This window comes from Motacilla alba, chromosome Z (genome assembly GCF_015832195.1).
Source record: "Motacilla alba alba isolate MOTALB_02 chromosome Z, Motacilla_alba_V1.0_pri, whole genome shotgun sequence".
Taxonomy (NCBI): Eukaryota; Metazoa; Chordata; class Aves; order Passeriformes; family Motacillidae; genus Motacilla; species Motacilla alba.
In genome coordinates this window covers 36,402,221-36,424,975 of record NC_052046.1, presented here as the reverse complement: position 1 = coordinate 36,424,975, position 22,755 = coordinate 36,402,221, and the positions used below count along the sequence as shown (strand labels likewise).

At 36.4% G+C, this 22,755-nt stretch overlaps 1 protein-coding gene across 1 annotated transcript in view; it reads right to left on the bottom strand.

The window, feature by feature from the left end:
* SHOC1 (shortage in chiasmata 1) overlaps positions 1-22,352 on the bottom strand; it is a 48,870-nt gene extending 26,518 nt beyond the window's left edge. Inside the window, exons 1-13 of the mRNA XM_038124491.1 lie at positions 22,331-22,352; positions 20,448-20,525; positions 16,547-16,676; positions 15,884-15,965; positions 14,099-14,289; positions 12,207-12,369; positions 10,248-10,350; positions 9,390-9,546; positions 8,032-8,139; positions 4,594-4,723; positions 3,684-3,778; positions 2,426-2,668; positions 841-1,287 (exon numbers count right to left, since the gene is read on the bottom strand). Of these exons, the coding sequence (XP_037980419.1) occupies positions 841-1,287; positions 2,426-2,668; positions 3,684-3,778; positions 4,594-4,723; positions 8,032-8,139; positions 9,390-9,546; positions 10,248-10,350; positions 12,207-12,369; positions 14,099-14,289; positions 15,884-15,965; positions 16,547-16,676; positions 20,448-20,516 (1,918 nt within the window). The 5' untranslated portion in view covers positions 20,517-20,525; positions 22,331-22,352. The remainder of the gene's footprint in view (positions 1-840; positions 1,288-2,425; positions 2,669-3,683; positions 3,779-4,593; positions 4,724-8,031; positions 8,140-9,389; positions 9,547-10,247; positions 10,351-12,206; positions 12,370-14,098; positions 14,290-15,883; positions 15,966-16,546; positions 16,677-20,447; positions 20,526-22,330) is intronic.
* Positions 22,353-22,755: the final 403 nt, after the last annotated feature.

The window sequence follows — 22,755 nt, the reverse complement described above, 5'->3', positions numbered from 1 at the left end:
TAAAACAGGTAAAAGTTATTGTAAAAAATCTGCCATACAAATCCAAAAAGTTTCTCAAAATTTTTTACATATAATTATATTCTGAAAAGTGAATCTGGAGGTATGCCACTGTTACCTGCCACTTTATGTCACAGATACTTCTTTTTCAAAACAAGTAAGAAAGTTCTTCTATATTTTTTTCTCTCTGCTATTTTGCACTCCTTCAATGCTGAACATATAACCTGATATTCCTTCCCAAGTACTGCCATCAACAAGAACAGCCCTACCAAAAATTTTCTCTTTTCCCTAATATCCGTTCTGGTGCATTGTTTGATGATTTGACGGGGTTTGCACCAACATCACTGGCTCAAATGAATAATTCCTGTTCATTTCCTAGGCTACAGAAGTGCCTACTGATATTTGCCATTTGATAAATACAATGAATTTGAGGATTAGTACTTCTCCGAAGTGGCCAGGAGATACAATTTAGAACATATGGATGGAAGAGATCTCCTGAAATAAGTACCACTTACAGTTACTTTGTCAGAATAGGAATAAACTCAAATTTTTATGAAATCTCACTTCCAACAAAAAAAAAATCCTGTCTCAAAAAAAAAAAAGCACCCCCACCCCCAGCTCGTCCCAAGTAAACCAACCAACCAACCAAAATCCTCTAATATATCTAAAGGAAAACAACAAAAGGTAAGATACTTGGCTAAAAATTTAGTTACATTTAAGACCATAAAAATGTTGCCAATTTACCTCAAGTAATTGACTAGGATGAACTAGCATTTGTTGTAACTGGTGCAATAGAGAAGAACTATATCTGGAAAAAATGGCAGAATAAACTGGTTCACATACCTTTTTCAGGTCTATCTACAAAATATTTTTCTTCTCTTTGAGTGACTGTATATTTAGATCTCATCATAATAAAGTTGTTCAGATCAGAATCATCGTTGGCCCATTTAGAAGCAAGTGCAAGTGACACAGGCTTTCCACTACAGGATGATTTGTCCAGTTTAGAAGATACATCTTTACAGCTGTCTGATTCAGAAGGTTTGGGGGTTTTCTCTTCTTGGTTTAAGAAGCAAATTGCCTCTTCTGTCTTAATCTTGCTTATGCTTCCTCCAGTAAGCTCTGCCACAGATGTATTTGTACTGTGAATTTTGGCAGGTGATGGAGCACTCATAGCCAAGTTCTGCCTTTGAATCTGCAGTGACAAGTCAGGATTAACTACTTTCTCTGACTGATGTCTTTCAGCAGAAAGCAGCTCTTGGTTTGTCACAGAATTCTTCTCCTCAAGCCATCCTAAAAAATACAATTTAATTTATGTGCTGCGACACAGATGTTTTTCTTTTCTTTCTCCTCACTGGAATTAAGGACTTTGGATGATTTACAGAGAAGGCATTTTTACAAACTTCTTCCTTGTGCCTTCTCAGATCACTAGGATCTCTTTTCAGAAAACTTGCACTGACTAGTCCTAAGTAAAAATGCACAGTATTAAGATACAGAAGGCCATGGTATTGTTTGAAGTTTTCACCATCTACATGGGATTTATTGATGTTAGATTTCTAGAAAGTGAGATGCAATACATTTCATTAGGAAGAAAAATTGACAATTTTTGTTTTCTACAGGGAAAAAAAGAAGAATGCAAACAGTTCCCTCTGAGGATATGCTTCACTAAAACTACAACTTTTTTTGCATTGTGGCTGCACGTCCATCTGAAACACAGTAGCTAAACAATTAAAGAATGTAAAAAGCAGTTAATTGGAAATGTTCTTGCATGAGCAGTGTCTAAGTGTTTCACAATATATCATGTTACTGTCAATCCTTGGAGTTCTACAACCACAATTTGTGCCTTGCCGTTTGGCCATAGTTATACAACAAAATCTGAATAACTTTTTGCTTTTTTTGTTGAAGCTTCATTACAAGTATGCAAAAAACTCCATGAAAAATTCTGAAGTGATGAGCTGATCAAATTTGAAATAGTCTGCATAAAAAAAAACCCTCTACAGCATTACAAAATAAGGAATTTTCACTGTAACATACTCCCCCCACTGACCTTGTGCAGGTAGGACTATGTGAATATCTGCTTTACTAAAATATTCCAAAGCAAAACAACTACTTCTTAAGATATTATCCTGTATGAAACGATTTTATTTAAAAATGCTTTGTGGAGGCTATTCTTCATCTGCACAGTAATAGAAAAAAAAATGACTTTGTGTAGTTCAACACTTTTCTTCCTCCAACTTCTTCTAAGTTAGTGAAAGTACACCTTAATTGCAGTAGTGGCCTTCCTTCATTTTAATGTAAAACATTTTATTCTTAAGAATAAGAAAAAACTAATTTCTTTTGTTCTTGGAGATTTGTAACCCCCTGCGTGATTCTCTGTTTAAGTACCTATCTTTGCCTTTCCATCACTTTCTTAAAAAAAGAAGATACTTACTTTCTAATTGATAAGATGTAAATTGTGTGAATGTTTCTACTTCTGTAGGAAGCAGAATGTTTGCATTACTTCCATCCATATTGAATTGTTCCAAAATTTCTACAGCTGCTGGACTGAAACCCCTATGAAGCCACCAGCCGTCCTCTAGAGAGTCAAGCATTGGTGCTTCAACCTCAAGTAGCAGCTTCTTCTGCAGCTCTCTCAGTGAATGATGCTGATGTGCAAGATTAACAGCTGGATGCTCTACAAAAGAACCAACACATAATATCAATAATCTAGAAAGATGAAAACAGAATGTCCTTTTGGAAATGACAGCTCCCAAGTACTCCTGGCCTATTACATATATGATACATCACATACATACATACATTACATATATCATACCCCCATTTGTAACTCTGTGTCAATCAATAGATTTAAGAGCAAAGCGGTTAACATTATCAGAGGAAGTGTGCTTTTCTGAGTTCTGTGAGAGAGAGGGGTTAGGGTTTCCATTTTTTTTTCAAATCTAGTAAGGTGTAGCTGCATTACTAAAGTTACAAATTATCTTGTTAATTATCTGTGGATTATTGTCATGGTTACAAAGATTTATCATAATCCTTACCTGAAAAAAAATTAACTGAAACAGTAGTGAGCATATCATACATTATTTTAAACTATAAATCAATGTAAAAATGTATTGGACAACAAAACATATACAGAACTTAATCCTGAGACTTGTAAAATGAAGGCAAATCAAGTGAAATTAAAGAATAGTAGTAATATATACTCTGGCACTTTCATGAATAGCCTGCAGCTTGTTTTGGTTTTGTGTATTCTTCTTCTCTTCTACTCTTGTGAAGTTACAATATTATTTTCCATTAACAGTACTATTGTATTGATTGCCATATATTTTGAAACATTATTCAAGGGAAAACAGCACACAGGAATGAGTTAAACAGATTACCAAATTTCAACTATTAGTTATTTTATATAACAGTAGTGAACACTGCCATAAAAAAATAAAACACTTGCTTAATTCAAATTACCTCCATAGAAAGGATACATGGCATATCAACTTCTGTGTTGCCATACTCTAACTTCTTATATGTACTAAAATCACACAATACAAACTTCACAGGGTTACAGTAACTGAATAAAGTTCAATAGCTCAAATATGTGCTCTGTAATGTAACATTATCTTTTCTGCTATATTTCTGCATGTACATGGAACTTGTAAGCATCAGTTAGAAATTGATCATCAATTAGAAATCCTTACCGACAAGCAAAAGAGAGCTCATATTATCCCGATACTTCTCTGATTGCCATACCAAAGATTCTAAGAATCCCCTAGAGGGCTCTTCAATCAAAATACTATGAAGAACATAAAAAAAATGTGCAGGTATGAAGTTTAGTAGCATTATCTGCTGAATTTTGATTTATATAATACGATCTTTTAAAGATATATGTGGTCTTTAAATTTGCAGTCCATTCATTCATTCACTCGTTCCTGAAATTTTTTTTTCCTATACATACGGAGGACGATAGGAAAGAGTAAGAGGAGGAGCCATCAAGGCTGAGTCATGAAGTAAAGCCGCACTGAATGAAAATTTTGTCTAGACCATGGCTACCGTCCCAAAGATATATTGAAATTCTTCCTGCATATGTTAGAAAGATAGCAAGGCAAGAAATGCTAGTCTCAAATAAGATGAGAAGGAAAAGATGGAGCAATCCTAATCCTATATTGGCATGAAAAGGCCTGAAATCTATTGTTGGAGGGTATCCCCAAAACAGACAATACTTTCTTACTATATCTCTTCTGGACATTTTGCTGGTGATCCTTGTGCAACAAATGTGCTTGCCATAGGTATAAATACAAGCATATGCCCATAAACATACTTGCTAAATACTTTAAATATTTACTGTTGCCTACTGCAAAAACAAGACTGGATTTTCAGGCTATAAAATCCCCTCCTAGAAAGAGGCCTACTGATGCAACTTCCTTTCCTTTTTCAGGCTCCTCTAGAAAACCACGCATATGGACTGTGCATTCCATCACTCTTTCACACGAAACACAATATATATGCAGTTCAAAGAATGTAAGTACCAATTCATAAACACAGTGAAGTTATTTTTTCATTAATTTTGAGGATTTATGACAGAATTTGTCACTACCAAGGTTTCATTACCTGTTACCAGAGAGAGAAATAGGTTCTTCTTGAAGTCCTCTGCACAGAAAATTAACCCATGATCTTTGTTGGCTGCATGGAGGAGTTAAAGGCACTTCCATTTCATCTTTCAAATATGAAATATATTCAGCTGGAAATTGCATAAAGCCCCAGCCAAAACAAAAACAAAAATCAAAATCACAAAGCTACTTGTGAATGAAATGAAATACACATGCTTATGAATCTTACACAAATGAAGTTCTGGATTAAAATAGAAAATATTTGCATGGGACACTTCAATAAGCTATATGCCTCAAATACTTCACATCTAACTTCCAGACAGTTTGGGGAAACGACTGTAGATCACATTCTTTGATGTAGTTCTGGGTACATACACTTCACGGATAACATTATTTTTATAATTAAATCATCAGGTACCATGGCTGAGATTTTGATATTTATGCCTGTTACCCTCTTAGATGATTCCTCTATAAATGAAATTAATTAAGTGGGAGAGAGACTACAGGCAATATTGTGGTTGCTGTAAGAACAGTCTCAGGAACTTAAAAAACAGTCACAATTTTAATGAAAAAAATACTCTTTCAAGCAGAATTAGTTCTCATTCAAGTTTCTAGGGATAATCACTGAAATTAATTACAACACCAGTTTTTAGGGGTTTTTTAAAGCAGTATCCAAACAAACCTGGCATGTTAAAAATCCTCCCAACCATATTAAATGTGGACATATTAATGATTATTGTGTTTTATTCAAGTCTTATTACAAATTTGCAGCTTCATTGATTTTGGTGGTTCACATGATTGCCCTCATATTAATATCTCTGGCATTCTACTAACCCAAAAGTAGAAATAACCAAAACCACAGCTGTTCCATGTTCTGTGAAAACTAAGGCAGAGAAATTGTGAACAAATCGGTGCCTCCACAAGGAAAACCACTCATAATGAATTCCCTATTCATTCCACCAGGCAGCAAGTAGATGCAATCATCATACCCACATTGCCTGGACAATTGGCACAAAGCAGCCTATGAATCAGTCACCTGTCCAGCTGTTCACAGCTTCTCCTTCAATGACATAACAAGCTGATTGTTAGGCAGGAAGGGTAAGGGACAGGGATAAGAAGCCAGTGAACACAAACATATCAGAAAAGCAGGGGAAAAAAGGGTAAGAAATTAAAGTGGGTACAAAATAAAGCAACATACTTCCAGTCAGTATAACTTCTTTCCCAGTTACTTTAGAACAGAAAAGGTTCAATGAACTCATGCTGTGAACTTCAGCTCACAAACTAGTTTTTGTGAGGAGCAACAATTTTAGGACTTTACTTTGAACAGGAGAGAAGCTGGTCTCAGGACAGCAAAAATACCTGCTGTTATCTAAAAAGAACTACTCTTTCTCTTTGAGCAGTACTATTCAGCAGTACTAGTATTGTCTAGTTATTTATGCCTTTGAGACTGGAATTCTTTACCAGCTACATTAGTTAAACTCTGCCTACACTCAGATTAACATTCCCCTTCTCAGAACACAGCTGACTGAGAGAACTATCTTGTCTCTCAATGCCTTTTTTAAACAAACTCAGTGACTAGAGAAAGACTGCTTAGTCTTATGAATGCTTCTTCACTGAATTCAAGCAAACATATTACACTTCTGCTAAGTCATAAAGAGCAAAATTAATTAGAAAGAGAGGACTGCTTGATAGCAGAAGTTTCTGTACTGGGTGTCAGGTTTCAGCTGAGATACCTGACAGTCTTCTAGTTATTTAGCTTGCACACATTTGTAGGTCTCTATCCTACAGACCTGAGTGTATCCTGGGGAGAAAAAAAAAAAAAAGAGAGAGAGAGAGATGGAAGCTGGTTGTGGCCCAACAACAGAATTCTGCCTGAATCAACAGCAGAGGTAAGAGACCAACTGGTAATAAAGACTAACGCAGCCACTTTCTTTAAAAGACAATTCAACATGGCTTAACCACTCATTTACTGCAGAAGAATGGACAATACCCTAGAGAAGATCACAGTCAATTTATTAGTACTATATACAGGGGAAGAGTCAGATCTACTGCACTTAAGCCCCTCCTGCTTGTAAGCTTTAGAAGAGCGGTCAGAGAGCTGACTAGACACAGATTACAGTTTATCATGCTAGACAATAATCTCCAGATGTAAAATAAGCTTAACTTTATCTTGGTGGAACTTGGTGTGTTTGTTTGCATTGAGCTTTTATATCAGACACTTTGAAATGATATGATGGTTCCAATGAAAATTCCACTACAATATAGTATCTAAAGCATGATACTATTAGTACTATTAGCCTGCAGGGGACAACTGTCAGCTAAATTTAAAACTTGTTGAAACTAAGACAACAAGAAAGGTCTTGGTCTGGAGAAAACTCAACATTTCTTGAGTATGTTAGTAACTTCTGTATGGAAAACTATCAAGTGAACAAGCACTGATGGATAATACTGCTACTGTCCAGTGCAACAACAGATAGATCTTTTCATAGATAGGATATACATTAGGACGAGACATACATGTATCATCATGCTCAGATCACATTCATTTGTAAACATTACTGTTTGTGCAGGCCCTTCTACATTAAACGAAGGGTGAAAAATGTCACCAGCACAGCCATTTTTCTGCCTCAGTCAGCCAGAATTTAGCTGTGAATATAGTAGGGCTGGCAAAGATTGTACATTATTTTGAAAGGTTACACCTGGAACCTTAAAAAACTTTACCTAAGGTTGGATGACTAGGTTGAGCAGTGAGACACCAAAGCTGCTCAGCACTGGCCGATGGTGTAAACACCATGACTTGGGTTTTCAACCTAATCAAGGTGAACACACAGGGTGTATTTCCTGATCCCAGTGCAGGAGAAGCAAGGATTCAATGCACATTAGCAAATACTTAACAGTTGGAGTAGTTTCTGTAGAAAACAGCACTGGCTTAACTTCCCAACTGAACCATTTGTAAAACAGGGTGTCTACACAGGAGTTTTCAATCTCTAGAATTTACAAACACAGCACTGCTACCTAAATTGCTCTCCACCACCCTCTTTTGAAAGCATTTATATCACACTTTAACAAACTTTAAACTGTGCTCTTTTGACTCCACAATTTTAATCAATCCACCTTAACTGCCATCTGCCCTCTCTCGGTAGATGAGTTGGTAGACAAAAAGAGATCTAAAAATCTAATAAAGTGCAAAAGTTATAGATATCCCTTACAGCCAAAAGCAACATGAAGGAATCGTAAAGTTGCTTGTGTTTAGACTATAAAGCTCTACAAAGGAGCATGGCACTTCTACATCCTTATGGTGTGGGTACAAAATAATAGATTACACAAAGTGAATCTTCTTACCTGTGTGGTACATGTTCTCCCACAAACAGAATATTAGAGAAACTACTTGAAGAATTTATCTTAAATATCACCCCTTGATTTATACAGATCTTCCTACCTGACTCACAGAATTCCAACATACTTGTGCTAATACTGGAGCAAACCTCTTGTGGAATGGCACAGTACTTGGAAATTTCTGTTTTGTATGTAATTTCTGCTCTGAGATCTGAAAACAGATTTTAAAAGGTGCCATAAATGAACCATTTAATAATTTTTCCTGTTACACATATTGATATATTGTTATGAAAAATTTGTCATGCTAGTAACTCCAGATGCTTTAGCTGATTACAGCAGAGCTCAGTCTTGTCCCTTAAGTGACCAAAAAAATCCCCCAAATAGTCATATAGTCACCATCTGAATTATCCCAAGACCTTATGACTACAGTGATTTCCAGAACAACTAAGTAGCCTAAATATAGTTTACTAGGAGTAGGTGTATGTAGATTCTTTTGCTATCCAAAAAGGACTAAAACAAAACCACCCACAATAGGTTGAATTTATGAATCCTCAAATTTCTTCAATCTCAGCTTGAAACATGACACATACTAAATATATTGGGGAATGCACATGAAACTGTTTTAGTCAAATATCCACTTTTAAAAGTTTTGTTTCTGTCTTCGGTAAGAGACTGGTATACTTCAAACTGCTGCCCTATGAGACACAGAATTCAGCACACATCCTCCATCTTCAGAAGCATTAAGCCTCCCTCTTTGAGCTGCTTCCTGTCCACCAAAAAAGTGGAAAATTATTTATTTTGAATTTAAAAATAAACAGTAAAAAAACAACCCTCAGGCAATGCCTTTTTCTTTTAACAAAACAAAATACTGTCATACAAATCAATCCATTAGCCAACAACTGTCATCAAAGTTATATTTATCAGTAGTCTAAAAGCATTCAGTAATTTTTCTAAAATTCCTTTAAAGAAGCTATTACTGTCATTGAGAATAACACTGCTATCCGTGGAAATATTTAATCGTTTTCCCCTCCAGAAATCTGCTTTTGTGTTTGCAATTACAATGCAACAAAAGCATTTTTTATAATATGACTGTTCTGCATATAATCCTCTTAGGGATGTCTCTGACAGTAAACTTAAAAACATATTAGAGAGCACAACACCAAATTATTATAGCTATGTTGATTATATATCACAAATCACGGCTCATATTACATTTATGATCAAGATTACAACACAGCCCTGGACTGAGTCAAATGGCAAGTCGATTACTACCCCTTAAAGAGACCTTCCTAATACCAGAAATTTGAGTGCAACACAGGTCCTAGCTCATCCACAGAAATTCTCATCTGATAAGCTGTGAAGTAATTTTTAAGTGAACTCACTATAAAAGAGCTTGATTGGGTTAAATGTGTTCAAATAAAAGGAAAATCAGGTCAAGCACTTACGAAAACACACCCTCACCTTCTCTGATCACTTGTTTGCAAAGGTCTTCATCATCTACAGTGACTGGAGCTAAATTTAACAGCCCCTTTAGTTCCAAGTATGATGGAATCTTAACACAATCAGATCTGCCATGGTTAGGTTTGCCAAATTCTAAATCAACAGGCAACAGGAAATACTGAAAAAATATTAATCACAACAGAAGGGCCAGTCAATTTCCTTTCATATGACTGTATAGCCAAAGCTTCTTAAAATCTTCCAATAACTTAATTCCAAACCAATTTAAGAGCTCTTAGAAGAGAAATTATTTGACATTTACACAGCACACACGAAGCTTTGCTCAATACAGGGTAAAATAAAATGTTATACAACTTCAGATTGAGCCAGTGGAGCATAAAAAGTGTGCCTTAACTTACGGTTCCAAACGAAGTACAACCCTCATTTATTTTACTCAAAGTTTGTTTTTTAGAATTTTGAAAAATGGAGCAAAAAGTAGATTTGACCTCTTTTAAAAAAAAGCCAAGCTCGCACCCCAAATCCCAGAATATGTCTTGTAGCCTTCCCTTTCCCATTCTCACATCATGGCTTCCTGTTCTAACTAATTTGTATTCTTAGTGTAACAAGTATCTACATAAAACTGCAAACACATCAGGCACCAGGACAAACAGCTTGTCAGAGCAAAGATTACTAAAAACAGCATCCAAGAATTAAAAAACCACAAATAGTGCCACTGTTTTCTAATCTTGGAAACATGAAAGCTTGAAATATTCAGCAAATACGAAAAGAATTCAGTAAGATGACTTGCAGGTGAACAAACACACATGCATAACATAGAATAACCACTAATGTAATATATAGTATGAAACAACAGGATGATACCTCTTCATCTTTCATAGATACAGTACAGAAACTCTCTGTAATCCCTTGCAATTCATTTTGACTCTCTTCCATCTTCATTCCATTTTGGAAAGTCAAACATTCTCTTTAAAAGATCACAAAAGAAAGTAAGTGACTTCTTTGTATTACCTAATGTCTAAGACTGAAACTCTTGGCAATAGTTTTGATAACCATATACAATACATGGCAAAAGTATGTCTAAATCCATACCTTTTCTAAGAAGGCAATTCCAAGTGATGCTGTACAGATCTGTGTAATCAACCAAAGGAAACTTTTAAGAAATAACACATTATATGCAGAGTAGAAATGTTTAACATTGGGGCCTGCCTTAAACAGTTACAGAAAAACACCTTCCTATTACAATTCTTCAGACTCCCAGCACAAAAGTCCCCTCATGTAAAAGCGCTTTCTGCAAAAGCTGCAGATTTAATTTCTTCCAATGTAGAATTTTTTTTACTAGACAGAAAATCTCTGTAATTTATTTGCCTTATTTATCTTTTGTTACCTTTTGTTCCTATTTTCAGCAAAGATTCAGCATGAAAGAAGGCAGATTTAAAGTGAAAACTAAAAGTATGTTCCTGGTTTAACTGAAAAACTTTAAAATACTTGGAAGTAAAACTCAGGAATGAAGCTACTACTCATATTGTAAAGCAAGGACACATGTAGCACAGGCATGAAGATTTGTGAGGTAGAAAGAAAATTCTTCATCAGGCATTTGTGCCAATTACAGGCACTAAATCTGTAGTGACATTTTAGTGGAGTAACTTCTTCATCAGACCCTGACACCACTATTTTCCGGAGGAATATTTTAGACCGCAGAGTACAAACCATTCCATGTGCAGCCTTGGGATGCTCATGAATTTTAACTCAAGCTCAAGTCTGTCTAATGGAGTCCCTTTCTCTAAATGCATCTCCCTGTGTGCTGCACTAGGAGATCTGAACTCCCACCTTGGACACGTCCATGGTTTTGCTAGTCAAGCACAGGTCAGGACATTAGAGCTATTTCTGTAAAGCTTCCCACTAGCATTTTTTTCTCCCATTACTGGTATTTCTGAAAATCATTATAGAATTTGGATCATGTTCTCTTCACTGGGTATTTACAGTATTCACACAGTCTTACATCTAAGATTCACTGCAAGACTGGGTCTCATCTTTGAAAAAAGAGGCAAACAACCCCATTCCTCTTTGTTGTACTGTATGGGTACAGTTGGTTCGGTTAAAATCTGTTTTACCTTGCCTGCCAGTCATGCAACCCTTCCAAGGGCAAAGGAAGCAATACAAGTGGTTCAGACATGAAGTAAATCAGCACAAGATTTAGCCAGACTTTATGAATGTATATACACGATAAGTATATTAACAAAATATTAAGCCCATTTTTGATACAATATGCCTGTTTAAATGTACTGGTTTGTTCAAATTCACGACATAGATATAATTCAATTAAATTCAATCAACCTAGCAATACAAAACTGAGCAAAACCATATGAATAATGAATATTTGAACTTGAAGAAATACAATTCAACAGGGTAAGAGCATGGATTTACAGGCAGCAGATCTGAGAGGAGAGAAAAAAAGGAACACGGAAGCATGTGTAAAATCCTAGCCCTACTAAATTTAGTGATACTTTCATGATAGGGAATCAGTTGGTTTGAGGAAGGACCAAGTCCCTTAAAGATGCACATTTTTCAGTACTCCAAAACTAATATCCTGATTGAGTTTCACACCTATAGAATGTAAAAGTGACAATTTCATTAATCCAGTTTTCTTAATGCATATAAATTTCACCCTCCTCATTTTTTCCTAAGATGAAAAGCTGAAGTTATTACCTGTTGCAAACATAAACTAGTTACAAAGATAAAATACAACACACATAAAAATGTTAATGGCATTATACACAGACTATGTTTTATATTTAATATTATACAGAAATTTGTAGGTACCTGAAAATATTCTCTGCTGTTAAAAACTGTCCTTCAGAATCCAAAAGGGGATCTTTCACTAGAAAAAACTGTAGTCTGCTCAGAAGTATAGATAAAGTTGGCAATTTTTTACGAAAACTTTCAAGATGATCAATAAAAACAAACTCCTCTTCCAAACATAAATCTGACAAAATAGAAGAAAAAACATTATAAAACAAGATAAAAACTCTAAGAATTATCAGAATAAAGAGAATTGTTGAGCAACTCTCAGAATATTATAAATGTCAGCAAAACAATAACTGCTTTTTACTTTAAACTTAGTTCCTAAAACATTTAAAGTGCAATGAAGTCTAGACTTCTATGGTTCACATGATAACCTCTAGTTTTCTTTAGCTTTTTCTTTTGTCTTACATAATACCTGTTAAAAACAAAAGGTACTTTTTTGTTTCCTTGTTTGCACTTTCAAGTGTGATAAAGGAACTTCTGAAGTAGGTTCTGGCCAAGAAACTTAGCTCAGTGCAATTTTAAATGTAGATATTTAAAATTCCATACGTGTCCCTCCATACGTGTCTAAATCTAATTGCAGATTCCCTAATTACGAAGAAAAAAAAAGATTACAAAAAGGTTACAAATTTCTGTGATTTCAAGAAAGATGACATTGTATCAACACAGGCTGGGGAGTGAACAAATCAAGAGCAGCCCTTTGAGAAGGACTGGGGGGTGCTGGTGGGTGAGAGGCTGGACACGACCCAGCCAGGGGCACTCACAGCCCAGAAAGCCAAAAGTGTCCTGGGCTGCAGCCAAAGCAGCGTGGGCAGGAGGGGAGGGAGGGAATTCTGCCCCTCTGCTCTGCTCTAGTTAGGCCCACCTGGAATCCTGCATCCAGCTCTGAGGTCCTCAGTAGAAAAAGAAACATGGACCTCTTGGAGCAGGTCCAGAGGAGGAATCACAAAAAGAATCAGAGGAAAAGCACACCTCTCCTGTGAGAAAAGCCTGAGAGAACTGACATATGTTCAGTCTGGAGAGGAGATGGGCTCCAGGAAAACCTTACTGTGGCTTCCCACAGTACTTAAAGAAGGCTTATAAGAAAGGTGTGGATAGACCTCCTGGGTCTTAAGTTTTAAACTTAAGGGATAAATAGGGATAATTTAAATTAGATCTAAGGAAGCAGTTTCTTACAACAAGGGAGGTGGTTGACACCCCATCCCCAGAAGTGAGGCAGTTCCATCCCCAGAGGTGAGGTGTTCAAGGTGAGGCCGGATGAGGATCTGACCAACCTGAGCTGATTACAGGGGAATTGGACTCCTGTAAAAGGTCCTTTCCAACCCAAGCCATTAGATTATTTTATTTCTTTTGAGTTTAAACTACTGCTCTCCTGAGACAGACGTGGTGCAGTAACCACATTTGACATAATCCCTTACATTTGCAGTATGAAATACATATGTATCTACACACACATTTTACACATATATAATTCATATAGAAGGGCAAAGGAAGTTTTTTGTTCATCTTCCTTATTTTTTACCAGTACGGAAGTCTCCTTATTCCAACATCTCCCTTTCACTTCTGGGATGATTCCCTGTCTGTAATAACTCTCTGCTCTCTCTCAGTGCTTGGAAATAATGGATACTGATTATGTTCCCACCAAACTGTTTTATGATGCTAACTCAAACAGATCCCCATAAAGAAATCTACCTTAAACTTCTTTTGGCCTGCATCTCTCTCGAGCTATTAAAACACGACCTGCTTCTCCAGGGAATAAATCTGTCTTTAGTGGTTATACCTTATGCAACTGCAAAGTTTTTGATCACCCAAATGATTTCATCAGTGTCTCTGGAACATGTGCAAAAAATTATGAAAATTAACAACATCACTCAACCAAAACTCAGAAAACAGTGAATTGAACATTTTACCTTGCCGTGGTTCTTTAAATTCAGTGGCATAGTAAATCTTCAAATATTTGTCTTGGGTGGAGTCTCCCTTAAAACCATTCTTCATAAGTAAAAAAGATTCTTCTGTGTCAGTCTGAGACGAAGGATTTGAACTTGGAATAACTTCTATTAAATCATTACTAGTCTGAAACTCTACAGAGGAGATAGGTTTCCTAAAAGACACACAAAAAAATATCTGATGCTTAAGCTGATACAAAATCAATGTTGTAACTTCCCTGACTCCTCAGTGAATCAAGAGCACTTAGATGCTTTAAAAATAATCACCATATTCACTGAAGAAGATTGGAAATTAAGAGTTCTCTCTTTTCACTGGATTCATGGTCAAACTACACGTTCAATTTTTCTGCAAGAAAATTTCCTTTAAGTTTACACCCAGCATAAAATTGCACCAAAAAAAAAAGCATCAAACCTACTGATGTCATAAGGTTTGTGACAAAAATTTGCTGCTGGGTTAAAGGTATACTTCTGTTTCAAAAAGCACGAAGAAATTGCAAGTAACAGCAACAGGAAAAAGACAGGGTAAGGGAAGAAACAAAACCACTTCTATTTCCGGTAACTTTTCACACTAACCTCAGTATTACGGTTATTTATTAAGAAAACCTCCCTACTGTTTACCAAATCAGTAGGACTATCATTTGATGACAGAAAGGAAAAAATTTTCCCGAGCTAAGCATGTATCTGGGCAAAACAGTTACAATATTTTATTAAAATATGTGTTAATGCTGTGCTAACCATGTAAATTGACTGCAACAATACAGTAACTCTGACGAGTGCTGACATTTCTGAAGCACCCAAATAAGCTCATCTACAGTTATTGTACTTACTATTCTCACTTCAGACAACTGATTTCTCAATTTTGCCTCCTATTGATTTATACACATTTTTAATAATACTTAGCATTACATTGTCTTGCTATTTGCTAGTCATCTAAAGGTAAGGCCCATAAAAGCAATCAGTGTATAAGTACACCTCCGAAATTCAGTACAGGACTTCATGTGTAAACAGCAATAGAGGGGAATCTCTGCTATCCATCTTAAAAAGATGAACTATTTTACAACATTTTGATTAGAAAATTAGTTCAGAAAGTAATTTTGAAGATACAAATAGTATATTTCACAAGTAATAACCATGTGGTACGGATAATAACTAATATCCAAACTTTCACATGACATATGCCTCTGAAAATCCATGAACCTTAAAACGCTGCCCAAGTTAGAACTTCACTGAAAACACTGGGTTTCACTACAGTTTTATAGATAGAACAAACCTAACTGAGTTCCTTATTTTGAGACTACACAGAGCACCTCTTCCAAAGTCAAAGACCTAGTAAGGCTTTTCTGGAAAATGGCAAATATTTTAATGCAGACTATTCTAAGTATGGAAAAATATTTTCAAGTCACATAGATATGCTTGTACAGTTAGATAAGATATTTATCTTAGAGAGGGGATTGGAAACAGCTTATTTTCATGTTCATGCAGTTTTCAGAAACATTCTCCAATGTCATTAACAGATTACACAACCATTAAAAAATTATATAAAAAACCAGTGAACGCCATGAAAACACAATACTACTTTTTTTTGAAAAAAACCCATCTTTAAGCTATCTGATAGAGCGTGCAGCTCTAGCACACTTGCTACTGTCAGAAACATCTTCATATTCTGTTTTTAATCATAAGCATGTAATTCACAAAATACCTGAGTGATATCAAAGAAATCATAAATGTTTTTAACTTAAAGTCACTGACTTTTCCAGGAAATCCTCCACAGGTAAACTTTTCTTCCATTGATCTAATACTGAAGTAGCCACCATGTTCTGTGTTGAACCAACTAAGACAAAAAGGAGAGAAAAAGTCATGCAGAAAATATTAAAATTAATTTTTATATATTGATTAAATCATTGCAGAGGTTAATAAAACTTTACACATGATGTATAGAAGAAACAACACCTTTAGTTTCCATTATGAAAGGTAACTCAAATGCACAAGAAAGATGCAAACACTTTTATGCATATATTTCCCTTTATCATTCGAAGACCTCATTTTTTTGCCACATCTCATAACCTCACCATCAACTTCCAAACCTCTCCCAACTAAGCAGATTTGGTATTTTACTTATCTCTGATCATTGCTTTTCTTCCATAAACATTTCTCTGGAAAAAAACCTATCCGGAGAACTCTACAAACTGACCAAATATCATTTCATTTATGCTGCCACTCAAATAAATATCCATTATCCATTTGCTTCAATTTGGGCAATGAAGATGTTCCACCTTCAACAGCTATAAGAAAGGGCATAGTGCCATGTCTGGAATTTTTTTTTTTACCAGATTTATCATATAATGGATAAACACAAACTTTTCCTTTAATCTACAGTAAATCTAAACTAAACTTAAGGATTATATTACATACTTCGAGTCCACGGCTTCCTATACTTATCATCAGCAAAGAGTCCATTGAGATGATACTTTTCATCTTGATGTAAACAAGGAGGAAAGCAAAGTGATAATTTCCATATGGAAAACTTCTGCCTTGCCACGCTCTGAATAAAAAAAAGGCACGTGGTAAAATCCTGAAAGAAACAGTTCCATTCTTTTTGAGCACTGCCTCTTCAAACATTCCAACTGCTTTCAAGGGTTTTCCTCTTCTTCAGAGAAGATACTAACATTTACCTGATCTGCTATTTAACTTTTAATCTACACATCTGAGTACACAGAATTGAACATACACTTAGCCACACTTTAACTAAGCTTTGAATATGCAATTACAGGGGCTTACACTTGGAATGGTCTCCTGAATGGACACATGGATAAGCCAACCAGAAACAATTTAGTATCATTCCTACTACTGCTGTTTCAAGTGCTTTTAATATTCTAAGGCCTCTTGTCTTTCATGTGTCATTATGAGCTAATGAAAGCCCTTTAAAAGCCTTTAATTTTCTCTAACACCAGAGACAGTAATCAACTGAATTCTGGAATGAAATAGTCTATGTAGCAAGTTTAGTAACTTCTCACTGAATACCAAGTTCAATAAACCAAGTTCAATAAACTATCTTACAGTTCTTCTGTCACAGAAACCCATGTACAGTATTATATAAAGAGCACAAAACCAGAGAATAAGCAGTGAGTACAGGAAGCAAAGAAAAATTATACTTACACATTTGTGTTTAACAAGTTTATAGAAAGAAGAAGAAAGAAGTTGTTCTTTAAAAGTCTGTGGAGTGAAAGACATATTGGAAAAGAGAACTAGCTATAGTCATGTGGAAGAACATAATGAATGAGACCAGAAACTTTTCTCTAGTTGTAAACCCATTGCCTCCCTTCAGCTGTGTTGCTTCAGGTCCCAGAACTGCCCACCCATTCCAACATATGCTGTCAAGCCAAGTATAGCTTGTACTGTTAAAAATCTCAGCTGGCAAACTAGAAATATTTGAAATATTTCACTGACTTCAACTGCAACCAGAATAACCATGCTACTGGTGTACTTCTCAAACCTTCCTGTAAGAAAAGAGAAAACTTAGGGGCAAAAAAACCCCAAAACCACAAACCAAAATAAACTAACCCTGACAAGCACATGGGAAGCAATGAAAATAAACCAACACAAACAAACACATGGGAAGCAATGAAAACAAATACTATGACTTCATCAGTACAAATTCTTTTTCCATTTCCATTTAATCCTTTGTGGGATAGTTAAAATTCTGCAAATGCTAGTTAATTTTAATTAAAAAAAGCAAAAACTCCTGCCACCATAGCATCTTTTCCTTAAAAGGCTCTTGTGAAAAACCAGATCTGATCCAATGGAGTCCCTCTTGCCTCAGTCAAAGCATTTCCGCACTGATCTCTTTCACAAATTCTGAATAAAGAAGACAGAATCAGACAACTATGGGCAGCTGGACCTGTGTCTTCTACACGTTACTGGTCATATATCAGTTTAGGTAATCTGTATTCAGGTAATCTGTATTGTATAAGTTACTGCTGAAACAAATGCATTTATCATAAAATAAAGGGTAGCTAGTAAATTTCTAAATAGAGATAATAGGAACAGGAAATGTTACGGATACCCCTTCTCTTCATCAAAAGAAGCTGTCAGAATCGGCACATAAATTGTCAAAGGACTCAGAAGTTAAAGAAGAATGCTACTGCTACTGTAGAAGTAGAAGCTACTGAACAAATAAGTAGCTGCAATAATAAAACAGAGATCAGAAAGAAATTTGAAATACCACTGTGTAGTTTTATGGAGGCTAACTTCAGCTTAATAGCTAAAGTTGTTTTCTGTCACTGATATTTGTGAAGCAGAAGAAATACATCCTAGAACTATCATCACAGGTAATAGCCTTAAACCAGGAAAATTGTGCATTTTACAAAATATTTTAAATGAAACAGTTGTAAGTGTAAAATTTAAGCTGAATTAGTTCACTTTATAGAGTCAGATAAGACACATTTGCCATTTTTTTGCCATTTTTCTTGCCATTCTCAAATATATAAAAGTGTTTTTCAAGGCCACTGTTAATAGCTGTAGTATTCAATCAGTGCATGTTTACCCCTCTTTATCAAGAAAATATAAAGGTCTCTGCACCTTTTTCTTCTAACTGAAAGATATTATCCCAGTTCCATTCAGTTTGCATGTACTGTCAGTTTGTAACACTAGAAAACCTTGCACTACCAAGATGACTTTGCCATCACACCTACAACACTCATGAGCATGAAGTAAGTAACTCTTGTGTTTAGGATGACTGAAAGTATCTTTCTTCAAAGATACTTATAAAGGGAAGCTGGAAGAACAATACCTGGAACTGATATAAGTGCATTACAAGTATATTAGGAGGAGGATTCCGCATCCAGTTGAGTGAGCTATGTGCAGGAAGCAGTTTGATATAAGGTCATTGAATTCCAGCATTTCCTAAAAGCTGGGAGCTTTAGTCAAATGCAATTGAGAGAGGAAAAATCAATGTAACTTTTTCTAGAGGGTAGCAACTAGGCACAAGAGTGGAACCAGAAGCTGCAGTTTGAGCACAGCATCTCCCTTGCACAGTCAGATCTGTATACCTTTAAATGTGTGATCACATCCATTGACCGCTTCTGGCAGCACTACAGAGCAAGATTTACACTGCTCCAGAGCAGCCATTCCACAGGTCACTCAGCACTTCTCTTCTAAAAATTGTCAGTTGTCCTGATGTCAGCACCATCCTCCTCAAAACTCAGGCAAAAAAAAGCCATGTAATTCTCTTTTGCATATAGCCCATGACATGTTTTGCTAACACACCTATTTTTTATTCACAGATAACATGGAAACAGCTGGTGAAATGCTGAATGGAACTACATTGAGAAGATATCCACGCAAACACTGCATACTGCTGGAATTACAATAGAAAAAGAAGTTCTGGTTGCTACAATCTAAGAAAACAGCAGGGACAGCAGGGACATAGACAGGCACTATACAGAACAGCTGTTCTACTCTAAGGAAAGGGATGTGGTCAAGGTTTCATAACACGGATTGCAGTCCAACTGCAAGTACTACTGCCAGACCAATTCCCAGGCTGCAATTCTCCAGTTACATGCTAGGAGCATTTCTGTGTGTCCTTCTACTCCTCCTGAACCCCTGAAGGCATCATGTCTTGCTACATTGTTCTGCTCACACACTACAAATGTCCCCTTCTGGCAAAGCACCACTCTGCTCCTCTGCAAGAGAAGTCTTGTATTTGGTCTGTGGCCTTTCTTTGAAAATATAAGTAAGTAAAAACCAGTCGTGACAGGGTACTTTGGAGATAAGAGGTTGCAAAATAGTCACTGTTTGTGTGGGAAAAAAAAAAAATTCTCCTTCTTATGAATTTAATCTAAGACATTGCAAAAACTTTTCCCTACAATCATTAAGGAATACAGCATTGTGTATGACTGTTCTAATACACACCAAAGCAGCTAGAAAGTAGGATTAGTTCTCCAGAAAATAATTAATTTAATTTAGAAGGCACAGTGTATTCTCCAAAGAAAGCTCTAAGCAGGAAACTTGTATGTGCATGGTAAGTAAGTAATGACAAGTAAATGCAACAGCCACTAAAAATAACTGATGCTTTACAGTCTGTTCAAAATTGTACCTCAATATTTTTATTAAAAAAGCCTGTAATCACTTCACTATGTTATCCCACCAAGTGCAGCACAAAAACCTCTCTGAAAGAAAATTCTAAAAAAAGTAGGTAAGTAGGTTTTTTTATCTTTTTTAATGTGCACTCAATCTTTTAGCATAATATTTTTTCCAATTTCACTAAATTTGCTACATTTTGTTCAGACTATTAAGAAAAACAATAAAACCATACCTCATATAAATAGTCTGTTGAGTGATACTTCAAAGCTGCAAACATCTTGTTTTGTGATGTTTTCAACATTTCAATTGTCTGGAAGACATACAGAATATGGATCAGTTAAAAACTTTTTATATAACCTCAGAATGTTGAAAGAGGAGGCTGAATTTCAGGTTCAACATGAATAGCTTCATAATTTCTAGCACATGCACCATGGACTGGATTTCCTGTATCAGAAGGCTACACAAAGCATTCAATATTCTTCATCCGGAAGGATGTAGCAGACCAACTACAGACTATGAACTATGAACTATGAACAGACTATGAACATTTGATTTTTATCTGAAAGAACTGGGCTCTTAGTTTTTTGGTGTGGTTTTTTTTTTTTCTTTTGGTGTGTTTTTTTTTTTTTTTTTTTAATTTGGCTATGCTTCTTGGTGTTTATTTCTCAGAAAACTTCTAGAACCATTAAGTGAATGTAGGCAATAAAAATTATATCCCTTTTGTAATAACTCTTAAATTAACTGATTCAGTGATTTTTTAATGGATTATAAATTTGTTTTTAAAGGAACTAATTCAACTGTCTAGACTATTAACTTCTTACTGCCTCATGTATCTGTGAGGGGACTTGTCCCCTGCTTCCAGTTTTACAAGAAAAAAGGAGATGTTGTATAGGCCAGCTGAGAGCACGAAGCCCTGGTGGAATACCAGGTCTCTAAGTCAGTTGATGCTTCTGAGGGGAACCAGGAGAGAGGCAAAAACTACACAAGGCTAGAGAGACAGTGTGAATGCAAAATAGGATATATTGTAGCTGGGATCCGCACAAGGTAAGAAAGTACTTTTTCTTAATTGAAAACAGGTAGAAGACTCAAAGAGAAAGTCAGATAGTTATATCAAAAAGTGTATGATGTAATTGAATTTCAATAAAAATGAATTGTAGGGCCATAAAGGAAACCTGTGTCAGAAGGTACTCTTCCTGTATGTACCAATAAGTATCACGACATGAGGCTAAAACTGCCTACCTAACAAATTTGGAAATACCAGTCACAGGTATGGATGTAATAAAATTTGAACCAATTCTATGGTGGAGGAAAAAGTAACTAGGGGGTAGTTGGTTACTTGAAAGGAGTCTGGGCAGAGAAAAGTAGTGCAGGAGAAGTAAAAAGGTAGGATCAGGCAAAAAACTAAAACAGGCAAAAAGGTATACAAAATCATAAAGAGAACAAAGCAGAAGGGAACCTTCTAAGGGAAGGAGTGTGGATAGTTTGAAGCAGTGGGCCAAAATCACAAGATGCTAGAGAAAACCCTTTGGACAGCCTCCTGGACCCTCCATCAGATCTACAGCCAACAGATGTGGTGTGGCAGTGGAGCAAGCAGGGATGGGTTTGTAAGGAGGGATGGATCCACACCTTAAGTGCTGGAGGGCAGTGGATAGAACTGCACCTAAGCGTAACTGATCTGTATCACTGACTAAAATGTCTTTATAGCAATATAACCATGCAATAATTCAAGAGTTAGCTATAGAATTGTAACTACTAGTCCCAGTGATAAAATTTGAATTAACAGACCTAGAAGTAGTGAACTGCTCAGAAGTCACTCCAGACACCAACAGATCCTTAAGGATGTGTCAATCAGTAAGCAACAAAACCACTGCATCCGGGTACGTTCCAAGTTTCCAATTTAAAACTGAAAAAGTGGGACCTAGACATGCCAGTCTGTGACCTTACACGGAAGTCTTCAAACTTTTTAAACGAAAAACAACGATTATGATCCTGCTTCATTCTCCAAGGACTCGAGGGAACACCACGTTCAGTACACGCAAATATGCTGGACGAGGTACTTCTGCCAGCATCAAACGTTTTTAAATCTACGAACAGGAACCAACCACAGCTACCCACCTCAGGCCCTCACGGCGCCACGACCGCCCTTCCCTCAGGGCCGCGGCGCCTTCGCCCCGCCCGCTCGGGCCGTGAACCCAGCCCTCTGATTGGCTGTCTTCCCCAGCGTTCACCTCTGATTGGTTATCTCCCCGAGCTCTCCACTCTGACTGGCTGCCGCTGCTCCCGCCTCCCGCCCTTCCCTCAGGAGCGGGGCGTCCTTAATCGCTCCGTGGACAAAGGGGAATCCGTAGGGGTTGGCTGATAGGAAAGCTAACGTGATTTTTAAAGCTGGAAGTATTTTTAAAGCAGTAAATGCATAAGTAAAAGCAGTTAAGTAACTTCTTCTGTTCCCCCGGTAGCAGCTTGCATGGGGGAAGAAGTTAAAAGGACGGGACCGGGTTCGTTTTTAAAAGCATCATATCTGAACGGCTGACCTGCTGCCT